General features: G+C 34.0%; 2 protein-coding genes across 2 annotated transcripts; one reads left to right on the top strand and one right to left on the bottom strand.

Annotated features, from left to right (window-relative positions):
- The first annotated feature begins 352 nt into the window (after positions 1-352).
- Positions 353-6,013, top strand: LOC145579768 (calmodulin-binding receptor-like cytoplasmic kinase 3). The gene is made up of 7 exons (XM_081637012.1): positions 353-513; positions 1,367-2,060; positions 2,288-2,604; positions 3,976-4,135; positions 4,223-4,312; positions 4,838-5,136; positions 5,376-6,013. Exons 2-7 carry the CDS (start codon positions 1,745-1,747, stop codon positions 5,580-5,582), a joined length of 1,389 nt encoding a protein of 462 aa, XP_081493138.1. The 5' UTR covers positions 353-513; positions 1,367-1,744; the 3' UTR covers positions 5,583-6,013.
- A 916-nt stretch (positions 6,014-6,929) lies between these two features.
- Positions 6,930-12,293, bottom strand: LOC145578466 (putative chloride channel-like protein CLC-g). Its single transcript, XM_081635777.1, has 7 exons — positions 12,005-12,293; positions 11,659-11,859; positions 11,365-11,542; positions 10,558-10,820; positions 10,011-10,280; positions 8,729-9,857; positions 6,930-7,418 (listed from the first exon to the last, which is right to left on the bottom strand). Exons 1-7 carry the CDS (start codon positions 12,151-12,153, stop codon positions 7,287-7,289), a joined length of 2,322 nt encoding a protein of 773 aa, XP_081491903.1. The 5' UTR covers positions 12,154-12,293; the 3' UTR covers positions 6,930-7,286.
- Between the last annotated feature and the right edge of the window lie 7,055 nt (positions 12,294-19,348).

Below are 19,348 nucleotides of genomic sequence, written 5' to 3'. Positions count from 1 at the left end.
ACTTGAAAATTTATTACTTTGTATTATTTAATTAAATTTCACTTCTTAATCTCACCTACAATTTAAAACTGTAATCGTAACTTGAAAAAATATCGTTAAATTAGTCACAATAAAGAACGAAAATAATAGCCTCCCTACGTGAACATTCACCATCAATCACTTGCACAAGGAGAAACAAAATGATGGAAGTGAATATACCAAATCAAAGCCTAAATGTTGCGTGAATTAAACTTTCTTAATTTCTCCACCAACAGTCAAAATATTCCAACTTGACTTAAAAATAAAAAATCAAAAATTTGCGTCAACAGCCAATTGGGTGTTGCATCAACCATGACCCCACCTCCATTTCCAGCTATTTGCCTCCCTTAAAGCTTTTCTCCAAGTCACTCTTTTCTTTCTTCCTTCTTCCTTCTTCTTCTTCTTCTTCTTCTTCTTCTCTCTTTTTAGACTCTTCAAAGAACAAAAATTGTTCTTGATTTTCTCTCTTTCGCTGGTCAGCCGCCTCTTTTACAGGTTTATTTCTATCATCCATTTTCACTTCTTTTTTATTGCTTGTCAATTAAATGTGAAACTTGATCCTTAAAGTTCAATGTTTGGGATACTTTTGTACATGGGTTTGTCTCAAATCATGATTTTGAGCACTTTTTGCTGTCTTTTTTTAGGATGTTGTATATGGGTTTATCTTAGATTTTGATTCTGAGCATCTATTGTGTTGGAATTTGATCAATAATGCAAGTTTTTGTGTTTGATTTGGTGTATTTTATAATTAGTTTAGGTATCTTGGGTGATCATGGTTTTTGCATTTTTGTTCAATTATGAGATTGGGCTTTAATTTTGGATGTATTTCCTTAAGTGGGGTTTTGCAATCATTTGTGTGCTTTCAATCATGAACTCTTTTAGGTAATTAGATGTGATTCTCATACCTGTAATTATAGCTGGTGGTTTTTTATAGTTCAAAATGTTATCTATTTGAGTTTGTTGGCTGAGTTGGCTGATTAAGCCCGGCCTAGCTAATCTCGAGGGCCGGGCACGTGGGGCGGATGCATTGTTATTGTTCTAGCTTGCAGGTGATGATGAGGCATTATTAAGTTGGGTGTTTACTCTAATGAGGTGGTTGATGTAGGGTGTTTTCAGTCTGGCTGCTTATGTGTACATGTTTAGCAAGTGGGTAACATGAAATTCTGTATTCTTAATAGGATATTATAGTTTGTATTAACATTAGATTTTATATGATTGAGTTGTTGAGCCATTATAATTTGTTTTAACATGTGATTCTGCATACTTTTGAGGTATTGCAATATGGTTTAGCTTATTTTTCAAAGTTTCCCCCTAGTAGTCTGACTTTTTTGGGGTTTCTTGGTCTCAGCTTAGCTCCCGCGGCAGACAGATCAGACTGTGGATGTAAACGACAGTCATCAGTCATCGATCTTCATCCATTTCCTCTATAAATTGGCATTTTTTTACTGCAACAAGCTGCAGATCTTGACTCTTTAACACTAAAAATAGGGGGCATTGCATACTCTAGTGAGAGACCTTCTATTCAATTTCAGTTGTAGCTGTCCTGCTGTATATCTCTATTGACCTTGCCAGTAGCTGATTTTGTACTGGTGTTTTCGGTTCTTTATTAAAATTGTTGTTGTGTGCATATGTGGAGCTTTGGGGACTATTGTGGTTTGTAAATCCATTCTTTTATTTAAAATGAGTGTATGAAAAGGCAATCAATTACAAGTTGCGGTCACCAAGTATGGGTAGCCATTGTACATTAAAAATTCTGATATGCATCATATGCATATCATTTTGTATTCAATGGCTGCAAGTCTTTGCCGTTGATGTTTCCTCTGAGGCTGGAAGGAAACTTCTCCGAGATGAAATAAAGGAAGAAGAAGCCACACCACCTGCAGCTCATTTACAAAAAGACCAGAATGGCTACCATTATTCAAAGCTTATGGCCATGGCTGCACCTGGAGTGCTAATTTTGGGCTGTGTTTTTATGTGGCCATGCTGTCATCCTAAGAAGAAGGATATTCACTCTGCTGATTCGCATAGGGATTTAACTGCAAGTAAGTTTTTATTACCTGTGATGGCTAAATTGCCACCAAGTATTTCTTGCCGGATTGTTTCGTATCTAATCAATGCCCAATGACTTATTGAAAAGTTTCCATCTTTGCTTGTATATGTCATATGCTGATTCAAATTATCTTCTATATTATGTTGATTGCTAACTGTAAAACAAATACAGAGCATCATAAGTTTATCAGATGGCTGACTGTTGATGATTCTGTTGCAGTGGACTTATCATCCTCCTTTGAGGCAAATCCAGAAAAGGTTACTGCTAGTCCATGGCGACATGCACCACCTAGCCCCTCTCAATCGCGATTTCCACCATCCAGTCCAAATCCATTGCGACACCCTCCACCTAGTCCTCGATATGCAATGTCTCCAAGGCTCGATAGGTTTGGATCAGTTCATCTTAATTTTAGTCAGATTGCAAAGGCTACACATAGTTTCTCATCATCCTTTAAGATTGGTGAAGGTGGTTTTGGAACCGTATACAAGGCCCAACTACCTGGTGGACAGTGGATTGCTGTAAAGAGAGCTAAAAAGGTATGGAATGGAGAATTTTTTTTATTTATTATTATTTTTTTTTAATGAATCCATATCTTGCAGCATTATGTACTGAGAAGCCTTTTTTGTGAATCAACTTGTTCTTGAGGCTCAACCCCAAAAAAAACTTGGGAATTTAACCTAGAAATTAATTGTACCTTGACGTGAATGTACCTCTGCAAAATTTAAACAGGATACTCAGATGACTTATTTTAAGTCAGAATTCATTATACAGTACAATTCTATTCAATCACATTGAATTCAGACGTATTAACTAAGAACATGTCTGGTTTTAAGGTGAATTTAAATGACCTCAAAAGGTCAAGATGGTTGAGATTGATGCATGTCTGATTATTTTGTTGTATTAACTTTGACAAACATTCCTAAATTTAAGCTGACAATTATATTGGATAGGATTAGTGAAGTGGGATAAAGTTTGATCTCCACAGTCTTGAAGAATATCTTAGAGTTTGTTATAGATGCGAGAATATGATATTACCCTCAAGTTCTTTCTTGGCATGCCTTGCAAATTACAAGGAATATTTGACATTGATGATGTGAATTTTCTCTTCATCTCCTCATCACATAGGGTCCCCCTCCCCCCTCATGATGCAACTAAAAAAGACGGAGGAAGCATGTAGTAGAAGATGGTTGTTGTGTATTGGTCTATTGGATTAAGGTTCAAATTAAAACAGTCTCTCTATAATCGTAAAGGGAAAGGATTGCCGTTTGGTGTACATAAAACCCAAGGCAGGAGCCTCTTAAAGTCATTGGAATAAAGTTATTTGATGTGTTGAGTTCCATGTCTATTCTTTACACTTTGAATTTTCCATTCCTAAACGTATGAGAGTCAAAATTGTACCATTCAAATTTTTAAATGCAACGCCTTGGAAGCATGTGTGTTGTAGGCAACCCTTTGTTTGGTAATGTCTAATTTTTTACTGTCATGTAATTCAGTATATAAGCCTAACAGCCTGTCTCTTTCCATTGGCCCTCCACCGAATTATATTGCAGTTGCTATGAATTGAGTGTAAAATTAGTGTATTAATCTGGCAACAAGCACTTTCACTTAGTCTTACCCCTTTATCCTGGCAGTGAGTAATTTTTTTTTTTTTTAATTTTTTTATTATTATTATTTTTGTGTTGTTATGAAGAGTGTAAAATTAATATATGGTCTTAGCAACAAGCACTTTACGAGCTTTTGCCCGTTTATCCTGGCAGCAGAATACAACTTTTTTATGTTGCTGTTGTTATCAAAAGTGTAAACTTAGTTTAATCGGCCATGACTGTGAACGCTCCCACGTTTAGTTATGTCCCTTTATCCTGGCAGTGAGCTCTTTAATTTAAGAACTTGCTTTTTCCTTGCCACAGGAACATTTTGATTCTGCCGAATTCAACAGTGAAGTCGAGATCCTATCAAAAATTGAGCACCGCAGCCTGGTCAGGCTGCTTGGATATGTTGACAAGGGTAATGAACGGCTTATAGTTACTGAGTACGTTTCAAATGGAAATCTCAGAGAACATCTGGATGGTAAGATTAATTCAGGAATATGATACTTCATCATAAATTCAGTACTTGGAAGTGTAAATCTCATGTTTAAGATGTTATATTTGACAGGTGTGCGGGATAGAATTCTGGATTTTAAGCAGCGTCTTGAGGTTGCAATAGACATTGCACATGGTTTAGCGTATCTTCATCTATATTCAGGTAAGCAAAACCATTGTATTTATAATCTTGTTTTCCCTTCAATTGTGCTAAAGTTAAATGCTTTAGAAGAACTATAGTGCGTCATATAAGCACATAAAGAAACAATACTAATTGGTGGAACCTGCTCATTTTAAGTGTATGTGTATTTTTGTTGAATATTGTATTGGATATATCTTCTCATTCTTCTGTCCATCTACAAATACAAAATAATCTAATTTATTACTTCGTAGATTTCAAATTTGGGAACTTGAATGTTACAAAGCAAAAATCTGGTATCAACAAATGAGTGGATCTGTTCTTGACAATTCTTTTTAAATGGGGGGTGTTGGGTAAAATACCGATAATTATTCTAGGTTTTCAAAATGTGGTCTTGGAGATGCAATCAATCAGTGTGTCCTGCATCATATTGTTGCATGTTCACGTCATGTAGTATTTTCATTATAGATTGCTTGTCATGTCCGTCCATTGATTTCTCTTTTCCTTACAACATTCTCATTTCTAATCGTTGGTTGCTGATCATTATAGAGAAACAAATCATCCATAGAGACGTGAAGTCTTCCAACATTCTCTTGAACGAGAATTTAAAGGCCAAAGTTGCCGATTTTGGATTTGCAAGAGTGGGTCCTGCTGAGGGTGAGCAGACTCATATTTCAACCAAGGTCAAAGGGACTGTTGGATATCTTGATCCGGAGTATATGAAGACCTATCAGCTCACCCCGAAAAGTGATGTTTACTCTTATGGGGTTTTGCTTATAGAAATTCTGACTGGACGTCATCCTGTGGAACCCAAGAGACCTATTGAAGAGAGGGTAACCATCAGATGGGTAAGCCTATTTTTTTCTTGCCAGATTCTTTTGATTCTGTGATAGTTTGACTGAAAACCGGAACTTACATTGCATATATTCGCGTTAATTCTCAACCCCATAAACCTTTGAAGTATCCCTTCATCCCGATCCCCTACCCCCCTTCCTTCTCACCCCCCAAATTAACTCAGGATGTTATGTGGAAGATATGCAAATCTCAATATCCTAAAATGACACCTTTTTAAAAAAACATTCTGCAGGCTTTCTTTAACTACAATGAAGGTGATGTGCTGAGGCTGGTTGATCCACTGATGAATGAACGCGTAGATGTAGAAATACTCAAGAAGATCTTTTGTTTAGCATTTCAATGTGCTGCACCCGGAAAAGCTGATCGGCCAGACATGAAATCGGTTGGGGAACAGTTGTGGGCTATAAGGATGGAGTATCAGAGGTCAAGACGAGGGTAGATGATGTGGGATTTTCATGCTTCCTACTTCGACGTATAATGGTGCATTCCCTCTTCTCACACATTTGTTTCATGGTGAGAAGTAGCTTGATCTGTATGCTTCAACATTTATCGAAATACAAGTACCATTCATTGGGATGTTATATTACATTATACAAGGAGTATGGAAATTTGCTGCTTCAATAGAGTCCTCTAGTGTAACCCTATAATATGTAAAATAACGATTACAAAGGGTGTACCTAAGCTAGTCATTTTTTTGTATGCCTAATGGTCAAAATCTGTATGTAACAAATATGGTTTTTTTTGTATACCTAATGGACATTTTTTTTTTTTTTTTTTGGTGGTGCAAACCTAATGGTCATATGTAATTTGACACAACTTCTTTATGAATGATTGAATGTTTTATAAAACTACTTTAGTTTGTTTTTATTAGTTGATAACCTTTTGCACCATTTTTATATTATTTAAGGAGTGGAGAGAGAATGAAGTCAAAATTTATATGTAATCCGACTTTGACAAATACTAAGGACCTGTTCACTTCAGCTTAATTTCAGTTCAGCTCTAGTCAGTTCAGTTTAACTCCAATCAGTTCAATTCAGTTCAGCTCCTAATTTCCTTCTCTCATAAAATATTCAGTTCAGCTCTATTCAATTCAGTTCAGCTCAGCTCAGCTCCAATTAGTTCAGTTCAGTTCAGCTCAGCTCCAATTAGTTCAGTTCAGTTCAATAAATATAAACAATAACTAAGTAGCCAAAACCAACACAAAAAAAATTACTCGTATTATTATTTGTGCTCCAATGGTTGGCTATTACTAGCTTGTTATTTAAATGAGCCTCACTTTTAAATTTATTATTATGTATTACCTGTCCTCATTTGATTGTTACTTTTGCCCTGTTAGGTGCCCCTAAATGTTTGTCACATTTCACATTATCATAATTATTAAGATACATAAAAAGACTTTTATACCCTCATTTTTTTGTCCTTATTAAATCATCTTCCTATTTTACCCTAACATTTGCCATAAAAATTGCGTCAATTTTTGACTAATTTAATGTTTTACACTCTTGAATCTATCAATTTATGTTTTCCCATGTACTTTAATTAATATTTTTTTTTTAAAATTGAAAATGCCTCTTTCCCATCCACTTTTATTACTTCATTAATTGAAAATTTTACTTTCCCATATACTTTCATTATTTCACATTCTCCATCTTAATTCCCGTGATTTTCCTTCAAAAGTGACAAACAAAAGGGGACATAGGGAATATTTTTTTTAATGACTTCATTAATGAAAATGAACATTAAGTTAATATATAATTAAATCAGCACAAAGCAGTTGAACGCGGTGTTATGATCAAGAATAATATTTCTAATTAATAAAGTAATAAAAGTGGATGGGAAAGAATACACAAGTAAAAAATCTTTGCATTTCCCCTTTACAAAATATCAGAATTTCAGAAGGAACCAGTAAAATGCGATGAGTGATCGACAACTCTTAAACATCTTTCTCCATCCTTCAAAAAATGCACATCCAGCATCAAGGCTGCAGCGTTAAGATTTATTTCCAACCTTGGTTTCCCTTCAACCACATGGAATGAGTCGATAATCTACAGATACTGAGAATTACAAGTTTTCGCTTGAGCTAGCTATCTATAACTACAAATATGAACAAAAAAGATGTCTTCCAATGTATGGAAGATGATGCCTAAAAGAATTTTGCAAAGGGAGTAAGCTGGAATCTTAAGCGTTTCCTCTTATTCACCAGTGAAGGATGCAAACTCAATATGTGATCTGGCATAAAATCATGTCTTGTCAACATCCCCACAACAGGTGGTCTCTGCACCAAATCGTAAAATTCAGTTAAAAGACGGTAGAACATAAGCAGTAATAAACAGAAACTATTCAATTCATCCCGATTTTTGAGTCCTTGCTCACATGGTCCCAGACTACAACTTAGCGTGTTTTTGGATTGGAAACTATGACAAACTAATGAACATGCAGTTTCTTCAAAAAAAAAAAAAAAAAAAAAAAAAAAAAAAAAAAAAAAAAAAAACTAATGAACATGCAGTTGAACCACAAGGTAAGGATCCTCCATAATCAAAATTCGTTGTTTAACTCTTTTCGAAAGAAAATGGGCAAACATCTAACTACTGGATACCTAGCACTTCAAAAAATGATAACATTGTTCTTCAGTGAATATATACTTTTTATACAATGCAGGTGTGAAGACAAGATTGTTATACTGTGAAGTCACTGAAGTGTTAAGTTATAATAGTTAAACGTTTAGTCTAAGTCTATTCAAAAGGTACTCTATTAGTCTTTCTAGACTAAGGATGAATCGATATTGGCAAGAGTGTGAATGTTGCTTTGACACAGCAGAGACGCAACTTAAAGATTTTTGTACTTTGAGCATTTATGAAAGTCCAATATACAAAATATAGCATATGGGAATCTATAAGCTCAAGCTGATGATCATAAGGTCATTATGCTCTTTTATTGGGAAATATTGATATTGGTCTATCAACTCTTGTTAACATATCCTCTGTCTAAATTCAGCCATGAAATTGCTAGTTCAAATTACACTAACATAATGACAACTATTTAAGAACGGAGGAAGTATAAGCAACAGAAACTTGATTGCACAGTGAGATATGGGAAACTTATATGGGACTTGAACAACTGCTACTAAGCTGAGATTTTTTATTTTTGTTTTACCGATATTTTTTGACCTATACTAAGCTGAGAAATTTAAAGAGCATATATTCACCAAAAATTTTCCTAGGAAAACTGACTACTTTCCAATGTTTGCGAGCCCTACCTAGTCCCCCTCATCCCCGGGGAGTGTTTTCCCACTACGGGGGTTGTAACAAGTGAAAAGTTCTCCAAAAGAAGTGGACATATGCAATTCGACCAAGTGTACCTCATCAAAACCAACTATGCAATTAAGATGTTTTCTTCTCAAATCATCTGCAAGGATGATGCAATTTAAGTATGGAGGTTTTAGCTTAAATATTTATTGATGGTTTAAAAAAGCTTGTACTTTTTTGTTGGGTGGGCTGGCATTGGGGTGGGGGGAAGCAACAATCGATAATACACTAAATATGATCTCTGGGAAAATGGGGACAAAGAGGAGAACAAGCAACTTACATCAGCTGTCGTTGGTACCACTAGCATGTGCCTGAGACCAACTTCTCGGAAAAGTACAAGAGCCTTTGCTAGAGACATCGTCTCCACAACTGTATATGGTGAAGTATTTGTAAATGGACGAAGATCAACAAACATCTTCAATTCTTCGTCTGTAAATTCTACATCTTCAATGTCATCAATACTGCTGGACCCACCTTTTGCAAAGTCCACAGAAGAGAACTGCTCAAGTACATCAGCACCAGCTGACACTGGTGCAAGAACAAAAGCTTTCTTCTTCAGCAACACAATAAGATGAGCTCGAAGGATTAAGCCGAACAAAACAGGAGTTGCAGATTCTTCTGGTTCATTGAGCACAGGAAACCCGTTGTGCCTTGATCTTTTGAGAGAATCAACTATATTTCCAACCTTTTCGACCCCACGAAAATACTCAAGTGGCTCAGTAACTACATCAGCTACATTCAGTTGCCTCATGTATGGCTCAGCATGGGTTTCTAGGTAAGGGAAGCCCTTCAGCTTCATCATGATGTCATATATATTGGCATTAAAACTATCGGCCACAGTCTTAGAGACAAGTAGAACTAACATTACAAGTGGCAGTAGCAACAGATTATTGGTTAGTTCAAGAAGTATAACACACAATGAGACCGTCATTCTCATAGACCCTCCAAGAAATGAAGCAGCACCCAGCACAGCAAAGAGACCATGGTTCAGACTCGACATTGAACCAATCAACATCCCAACGTAACGCCCAAACGATGCACCCGTTACAATAACAGGTATGAAGAGACCAGAAGGGAGCACAATAGCATAGCTAAAAATGCTCAAGAAAAAGCAAGTTATAAAATATATAAGCATGGATGAGCCATGAAATTCAGTATCAGTGCTGTGACGAAAAAGGTTTCGAATGGCGTCATCATTTGTGTTGAAAATCAAACTGGCAAGATCATTGTAGTGTCCTGGTGCACACTGGAACTTCTTGTAGTTACCAGATCGGCCTATAGTAGGACAAGCCTCAGGCGAATCACCAGAACAAGGTTGGCAAGATACAAACCATGGAAGTCCAAACAGAAGGCAGGAGGTGGATAAAGAGACTATACAAGCAAGAACTATTTGGCATACAATGCCTTTCCTGAAGATGTAGATCAAATGGAAGGGTCAACAAACCAACAACAACAACAACAACAACGCCTTAGTTCCAAAATGATCAAATCAGCAATAACCAAAAATCAATTATCTGTCTCCAAGATTAATTTAGTTGTTGGTAAGAAAAAGCAGGACTTACCTGTTAATAAAATTGTAAAGTCGAAGAACCTTTTCTAGGATGAAATTGTACAAGGCTCCTAATAAGCCCCCTATGGCTCCAAGCAGCAGCACATATGGCACATCATAGAGGTAGTATACCACATTTTCTTTAGTGACATTAAACATTATTAAACCGCCAGTACCAAAGAGTCCACACTTGCCACTGTAACACAAATCCATGAAACTTCGAAGCATGATAGCAACAACTGCTGTACAAAAGAATGCTCTCCACATGAGTGCACTTCTCCACCTGAATATTGGAATAACAAGGAAAAGTTAGTCTCAAAAATAACCCCAATTTCTGAAAATTTGCTCATCCATGTGAATGAAGTAGAGAAATGTATAGAGTTGAGGGCTTTATAATCATCAAGAAACTCTGAATCTAGCCCACATTGAAAAGCATGTTATAATACTAGCTTGGATACTAAAGTACACTTTTATAATGGGATAAGTGAGATGGACTGGCATTAGAGAACGAAAAGATAAGAGAGTTTCAAGAAACTGAACAATAGAAGTATCCACAATACCAAGAAGCCATTTCTTCCAAAGCAAATAACACACCACCAACAGGAGCACGGAAAGCAGCAGCAATTCCAGCAGCTGTACCACATGTTACAAGATCTCTCCTATCTCGATCGTTTTTGAAATAATGAAGCCATTTCCATGTCAGACCATACTTCTTTGATCCACCCTGACCGAGCAACGAAGCAACACATGAAGCCATGTGCACCATGGGGCCTGCTTTTCCAATCATAAGGGAAGATGAAACAGCAGCGATACTGCCAATAATCTGTAACAAAAAAAAAATGTTTATGTGAGAAGAAAGTTCCATATAAGACCAGAAGTGATATTGCACAGAAAATATGCACAAATCCAAGTAAGCTCTACATTCCTAGCTTTATCCTCAAAAAGAGATAATATCTCTGTCCAAACTTATTAATAACAAGCCTGTGGAAATAGAGTTTTTGTAGAAAAAATGTGAAGAACCAGTTCAATTTTTATTATTCTAGATACAATGTGAGCATGCTACAAGTTGAAACAATTTCCTTTTAGTCTTTACATTCTTTCCAAACTAACTAGGTACCACACAAGTCTTGATTGGTTGAAGGAAAGGATACTTTTTCTTGCTGAAGTATACAGAATTCCAATGCAGAAAATGTAGCAGACTAATAGTCATCATACATGCCTCCAAGATATCAAAAAGAAGCATCAACAAGAAATTATCTAATTTTTATTTATGTCAAAATAGCCTTAAGTGTTCATGAAGGGTGATGCAAATCAATACAATTACTCCAGCTGAACAATTAAGCATCAATCCTAGTGAATTTTCTAACCTTAACTATCAAAGTCCTTGGAGAAAATATGTCAGGTGCATCCACACCATTCAAGTAAGCCTTAACTTCAGGTATACCTGACCCAGCAGCCGCCGGCGACACAAGTGCAGTAAACAATGATGCAAATAGAGTTAACCCAAGATTACAAGCTGTAAACACCAAAAATGCTGACAAATGCCTACAATAAAGCAAAAGAATTACAGTAAAGACTTTGATCAAACAGTCCAAAATCACAAATCTTAAAACCAATTACTAATATAATGCAAGGATAAAATATATGATAGAGAAATTAACCTGTTATACAACATCATATTGGAAGTGATAACAAATTTCTTCCCAGCTATATTCTCAATACCATAATTATGGAAGAACCCAATTAGACTGACAATTAAGCCAATAAGAAAACACAATGCCCATTTCATAAACATGTACTGATAAATCTGAATCTTCCCTCTACTTCTCCAATCTTGCTTGAAAAAATCATTCTCAATAATTCTGCAAATAACAACCAAAAATAACCCAGAAAATTTCAGTCTTTATAAATAATCATACTAATAATCAAAAACCCAATATCCTCTATAATTATGCAAAAATCCCAGAAATTAAAACCCCATAAAATAATTAAATTAGATAAGCATACTCATAATCAAGACTTTCAATTGGACAAACATTGACACCAACAAGAGCAAGTTGAGAATTGGTGTTGCTGAGAGAGAATCGACGCCTAGAGGAATCCATTAGAGGTTCAGTGAGTGATTCTTCATCTCCTCCATTAATGTGTGATGTCATTGTTGAAGCTTTTGCTAAAATTTTACAGCAAAAATATATATTAAAAAAAAAAAAAAAGAATTTCCAGAAAATTGAAGCCGTAGAATCAAATCGTGGGAATTATAAAGGGGTTGGTCAAGTAGAGAAGACGCTTGCATACTAAAGACAAATTCGTTGAATATTACTGAGTTATTTTTTTTATTTTTATTTTTATTTTTTTTTTCCAAAAATGAGAGTGGTTGACTGGTTGAGGAAGCAAGTATAATGTGGAGTTCGACGAGGCTCCCTATTTAGGGCATGTTCGGGTCTAGCTTTTGAGCAGTTTTTAGTGGTTTGACCAACTCAAATCACTATGAATGTGAGTGTTTGGCAAAGTAGTGGTTAGAGTAGTTTTTAGTGGTAGAGGTAGTTTTTATGAAAAGTTAGAAAGATTAGCTTTTGAAATTAGAGGTAGCTTTTGAGGTAACTGTTGAAAATTTAATCTATAGTTTTAAAAATAAAATGTTGATTTTTATATGTAACAGCTAGTCAACTGCTAGTTACCGAACACCCATATCTAAATTATTTATTTTCACAGCTAACAGCTTGTTGACAGCTAACAGTTACATACACAGCTCACAGCTACCGCTACCTTCACAGCTATATTTTGCCGAACATGCCCTTAATCTCCTTGATAAATAAATTTCGATTATCGGTTATCAATTATCATGAAATAAAAGTTTAATATTAATGTCCTATTTAGTTCACCTGATTTTTGCTGATCTGATTTGATCTGATCTAATCTGGTTTGGTTTGATCTTATTGTCTAATTTGACTAATCTTTGACCTTGAGTGTACGATAATCGATAAGGTAAAAATATATCAAGTGGGATCTTGTTAGATTCGTAATAATATGTATTTTATTAATATGTAATTTTCATAATTTTTTTTCATTATGAAATTAAAGATATTTAGCGATAAAAAATTACACATAAAACGATAATATAGATCTAAACTTATTTTTTCTGATCTAATCTAAACTTATTTTTTCTTATGTGATATGATCTGAACTTATTTTTTTTTGAAATAAGTAAAAATAAGATGAGTAAACAAGGCCTAACTACTTTTGCCTCAAGAAGAGGTTTTACCAAAAAAAATTTATCGCAAAATTTACACTTTTATATTTTATTTATCCCCCTGATAATTATCACAAAGATAAACTTATATCTTTTCTAGTTTGGACTCTTTGGAGTTAAGGATATCAGTTAATTGGTTATAGTTGTGTTTAAGGTTAAGGATTCAATCTTATTTACATTAGACTACTTGTAATTCTATCTTTTTGTTAAAAAAAAAAAAAAAAAAAAAAAAAAAAAAAAAAAAAAAAAAAAAAATCTATCTTTTTGTGGTTTTCTCTGCTCTTAAAAATATTATAAATAAATAGTTTGGTATTTGGTGTACTTTTGGATTAATAAGAATGGCATGATAATTGCTTACTATAATATTTCTAAGGCAAAAGCTAACGAACGCCGCGGAGACGTTGGATAAGTTAGCTAAAACTAGAAAGATTAAATTAAAATTAACATTAACTTTACCGATCGACGCGTAATTTTGTCATGCTTTCCCAAATTAATACTATTTTAAGTAATATTTTAATGCTTATCCAACGCCCCGAAGGCGTTCGTTAGCAAGATCCTATTTTTAATAAGGTCAAACATCATCAATGGCAACTACATCTCAAATTCATTAAAATTTAAAATTAGCCATGTGTGGTTAGGTAGTGAAATATTAATTTTCTTTAATTGATAAGGAGTACTCGTAGTGTATTGATAAGGGCACTTGCTTTTATGCTACGTCCATTTTGGGAGGTTCCAACCCGCTCAATCACGAAAGTCCTTTAGAGTAGAGGTGATCATTTGCGGGCTTGGACGGGTAGCGGGCCGGGCCTATGCTTATTTTTTGTCCAACGGGCTTTATGTATTAAACCCGAACCCTTTTATGCGGGCTTGATACTTTGTCCATGCCCGCTTGTTAAACGGGCCTTAATTTTTTTTTTTTTTTTTATAACACTAACTAATCTTTTTATTATTTACTTGTGCTAAAATTATTTTGGTATAGTTGTCTTATAATTTTTTGTTCACAAATGGTAATAGAAATTAAAAAAAAGGTTGAAATTATGACATATGTTATAAATATATGTAAGATAAAACTTATTTAATAAGTGTTAATGATAAAATATAAAATTAAAATGAATAATTGTAACTAATAAAAGCTTATAGTTCAATATAGTCTCTTTGTATTTATTTTCAAAAATACACAAAGTATGTCATAACTAACTAACTAAATAAAATTATTAAAATAAGAATGTTATTATTATTATTATTATATATTAATAAACGGGCCGGGCGGGCTAGCCCGCGATACATATTTCTTGTCCATACCCGCCATTTATGTTAACGGGCCGGGCCTAGCCCGCCCAAATATCCAATTTTTTTTCAAAAACGTTGTCCAAGTCCGCCCTTTTGCGGGCCGGGTTGGGCAGGCTTAGCGGGTCGTCCCGCCCATGAACAGCTCTACTTTAGAGATATGAAGGGATGACAACAAATCGTCGATCCTATCCAGATCCGTACGTGAATTCATATTTATATTATGAAGATGTACACTTAAAAATGCGGTACAAAAAAATATGTTTTATTATTAAAATATTTGGTATTATCTTACGAAAAATACTTTAAGTAAAGTGTTACGAGTAGGATTGTTTTATAACAATGTAATCCATGTAAGTAGCTAGATTGCCACCTCTTATATATATACTAAATATTCGTTAATGACTCTGGTCTGTAGCATTACTAAATACGAAGTAGTTAATTATATTGCGCTAATCACCAGGTTTTTGTTTAATCATAAAAAAAATTTCTTGTTTAATCTATAAGGTTAGATTCCTTAACAAAATTTAAGAGGTTAAATTAGAATTCCCTTAACAAAATTTAAAAGGATTAGATTAATGCTAACTTATATATCATGCACTTGCTTGTAGATCAGTTGATGAGGTATTAGAGTAGTGATATTGTTTCTCACCTCGTATCCTTGAGATTTAGGATCAAATTAAACTTCATGGGCCCATTTAAGAGATTTTTCTTATTTTCCTCTCTAACATTCCTATTCATTAACAGTAGCTCTAAGCCGCTATTATTTGATTGATTATTTCATTTCATATTTACGAGCTTTATTTGATCCTACTTTCATGTTGAAAACCACAACCAGAATATTAGGGTTCGTTTGGCATCGTTGTGGTTTTCTGTTTTTTGGTTTTTTGTTTTTTAAAAGTATATTATATATGTCACATAATGAATCAAAAATTATTTAGACTTATTAAAATCATGATAATTTTGAAAACTGACAACAGAAAAGTGGAAACACCTTTTTCTTGTTTCCTGTTTTTGGTTTTTAGTTTTCAAAAAAACAGGAAAATGAAAACCAAAAATGATGCCAAACAAGCCCTTAGTTAAAGTAGTTATCCATGAAAACAAAGATTTCTTATAGCAGGAAATTTCACGTACTGAAACCTTTCACGTGTTGTACAATAACTTAGAATTTAGGATAATAAATGGTTAAATATGAAGAAATTTCTCACAAAACGATGAATTAACATTGGACTTATACATGCATTTCCCCAAATTTGTAGTAGTGCCATATGTATTGATTCGTTCAAGCTCAGATTTCTACTAGATCATGACATATGTAAATTCCAAACAATAAATTACAACTTGTAATTAAGACAAATAATATGTAGATATATATCGAATTACTCAAAAAAAAAAAAAAAAGGTTCACAAATTGAAGAGGAGTGATGAACACATGCATTACTTCTATGGAATATTAAAATTTAATAGATACTAGTGATTTTGTTGTTAAATACTCCCAAGGTTAAAATTACTAAAAATGGCCGTTATATATTACTCGTAATAAATCAATTTTTACCCTTATTTTTTATTATTATTATTAAATACCCTAAGAGGGTGTTTGTTTACAGGGATAAAGTGAGGAAGATAGGATAAAAGAGAAGGGATTTAACATGTCCTTTATTTGTTTAGGGGATAGGGATTATGAGGGGGGTTAGGAGAGGGATAAAAAAGGGAGTTATCCCTCCAAATTAATAACTAAGGGGGTGGTATAAGGGATGTGGATTATATATAATGGGTAAAAGACATTTCTACCCTTAATGAAATAAATAGAAGAAGAGAGTGTAGAAAGGATAGTAAGGGTAATTTTGTATTTTTATTTGTTGTTCCAATTTAATCCTAACCCATACCAAATAATGGAATATACTATTTTTTATCCTTATCCAATCTATTAATTCACCTTCTTATCCCACTCAATCCCATCCCTCCTACCAAACGCCTCGTAATTAAAATACTGATTTTATCTTATTAACTTAAACCAAACATTGATTAACTTATCCATTTCTACCAAAATCATCACCATCCTTGGCAACCACCACCATCACTACCACCGATCTCCAGTCTATCTTCATTAGCGGTCCCTCAATTCGACCGCTACCATCGTCGAAAGTCACTGCCGTTGTCTTCTTCCTTGTCGCCACCTTCGTTTTCTCTCTCTTCCTTTTGTTGTTGTTGTTTCATTCGACATTGTTGCTAAAGCTCAAATTTAAAGGTTTTATGGACAAATTTAAACCATCAAAACTCTAGATCTAGGTTTTGATGGTTTAATTTGACCAATTTAAGCTTTAATTTTCTATATCTGTCTTTTTTCTGGGTTCGAATTTGGTGCCGGGTTTGAATTCGTGTGTTGTTGGTTCGAATTTTCTGGGTTGGTTGGTTGGTGGTCCGAATTTCTGGGTCTGAATTCGCGGGTTGGTTGGTTGGTTGGTGGGTGGTTCGAATTTGGTGGGTGGTTCGAATTTCTGGGTTTGAATTTGTTGGTTGGTTGGTGGGTGGTTCGAATTTCTAGGTTCGTTGAATTTGGTGATTGGTTGGTGGTGGTGGTACAGTGCTAGGTGGTGATGCTGCTAGGTGGTGTTGGGCTGTTGGTTTTGTGGTGCTAGGTGGTTGTGTTTGATTTTTTTTTTTGTTTTTTGGGTTGGATTAATACTAAACACATGCCCTTATTTTTCATTAATTACACTTACTATCTTTTGCCTAGGAGTTCACAATCCTCATATTTGTTGCTAGTAATACGCAACGGGGGGTGTTCATCAATCTTATCTTGAATATCTTTATAGTCCATACATTTTCATTTTCATTATCACTAACTAAAGTTAAGTTTTGAATTCTTTCCATGGCTTTGCCCCTCATGAGCACCAAAAAAAAAAAACAAAAAAAAAAAAGTTTTGAAGATGTAATATTTAGGATGGAGACGCATGTTATCCTAACTTTGAACATTGACATATAAAAATGTAGTAGATCTTACTCCCATGTTTAATTTTAATAAGATTTGTTACAAAGAATAAAATTTCATTACCATTACCGCTTTAAATTAATCATTCCAGGCCATACATATCGTGCATTTCAAATGGGCTGTAATTAAGAATATATTAGGTATTCATGTACTACATATTAAACTTTACAACTGTTTACATTGAGATACTCTAACAACAAATACTGCTCATTACTAACTTATTAAGATCACTAAGAACATTTGAGGAGGTTTATATTTGTGCAAAGTTTTTGTAATTAATTATTGACTTAATGCTGCATTATATATGGAGGGGTTACAAATACATCTATACAAATTCTATGATGATATTATTATGCATTTATGAGTATGCGCAAAAATAAGGAAAGTTGATATGTGTGCTCTGTAGTCTACACAGTATGCAAAGGGATCAAGTAAAATCATGTATGTTAGAGGAAAAAAGCAAGAGAAATACATGCAACTTTGGGGTATTATTTGTGAGATATAAAAAATTCAAAAGTTGCATATAATACGATCCGGAGGTAGTAAGTGTAATTAGTCATACTGTTGATGCTTAAAGATTTTGATGATGATGAACTTAAACTCAAGCAAACTTCGACTAATAAAGGTTTTTCTTAGTGTTGTGACTAGAACAGGTAAAGTAGACTTGGAAGTGGAAGAGTAGCCTAATCTAAGAAGACATGAAGAGATTCCAAAAAAAATTTAAACAAGATAGAATAAGAGTTCTCTAATAAGAACTATCTAAGTTCCCTAACAGGAACTTGAAGATAGCAAGTTGAAGGGTTGACTTGGTCTGCGTTGAAGGCAGCAAGTTCTGGAAAAACTTGACCTGTGAAGTTCCAGTTCAGAACTGGAGTACAAGTGACAGCAGGAATTTAGTCCTGGACTGCGTGAAGCCCAAGTATCCTAGGTATACAGAATATTGGCGTAGCAAATTTAGTTAGTTAAGATTTTTTTCTTTTAGATTTGCTGTAAATATGATAAGTAGGTTTACGTGTGAGACTTATTAGAAGCGTGACAAAAAGCTTGGCAAGCTTAATTAAAAATGGAAAGTTTAAAAAGATAACTTTTTGAGAAAAGATTTTCAAAAAAGATTTACTTCTTAAAAACAAATTATCAAAAGATATTATTCAATTGATAATTTATCTTTGATAAGTTTTTCAAAAGATTATCAAAGATTCAGTTTCTGAGGTGTAAACTTTTGTAAGATTCAGGTACTCTTTTATTGCCTCACTACTGATTCTGAAGTCCACCAAGTAAAAACATTAAAAAGAGTCAGTTCTGTGAAATGTGTATCAATTTGTGACACATCCACAAGTACTAACAATTTCCAAATATAATCTTGGCGTGAAAATTTGATCAGATAAGGGAAAATAAAAAAAATATAACAAAAAAAAAAAAACGGTTATTTCACTTGGAGCCTTTGAGGTTTTATAAAATGCATGAGGTACCCAATCTGTTCTTACTCCAAAAAAAAAAAAAAAAAAAAAAAAAATAAATCATGTTACTAGATACCCATACTAAGAAAAATCATTGGAAAAATAAGCTTAGCAGTAGCTGACATCATATATGTAAAAAATGACCATATTAATAATAATAATAATAATAATAATAATAATAGAACATATAGATATAAGCTCAATAAAAAAATAAAAAACCTCTGAACTAGATCGGCAACATTAATGATGTTGCCCCAACTGTTGATAAGCTCAGACACAATATTTTGTATTGGCAAAAAGCATTCTTTGCCTTGTCGTTGGTTCATCAAGTTATGGTAGAAGATTCTTCATAGGTATATGAAAAA

The sequence above is a fragment of the Chenopodium album genome, chromosome 14 (assembly GCF_948465745.1).
Source record: "Chenopodium album chromosome 14, dcCheAlbu1.1, whole genome shotgun sequence".
In the NCBI taxonomy this organism is placed as follows: Eukaryota; Viridiplantae; Streptophyta; class Magnoliopsida; order Caryophyllales; family Amaranthaceae; genus Chenopodium; species Chenopodium album.
The sequence above is the reverse complement of the archived record's forward strand: the minus strand, read 5'-3'. Positions and strand labels throughout refer to the sequence as shown.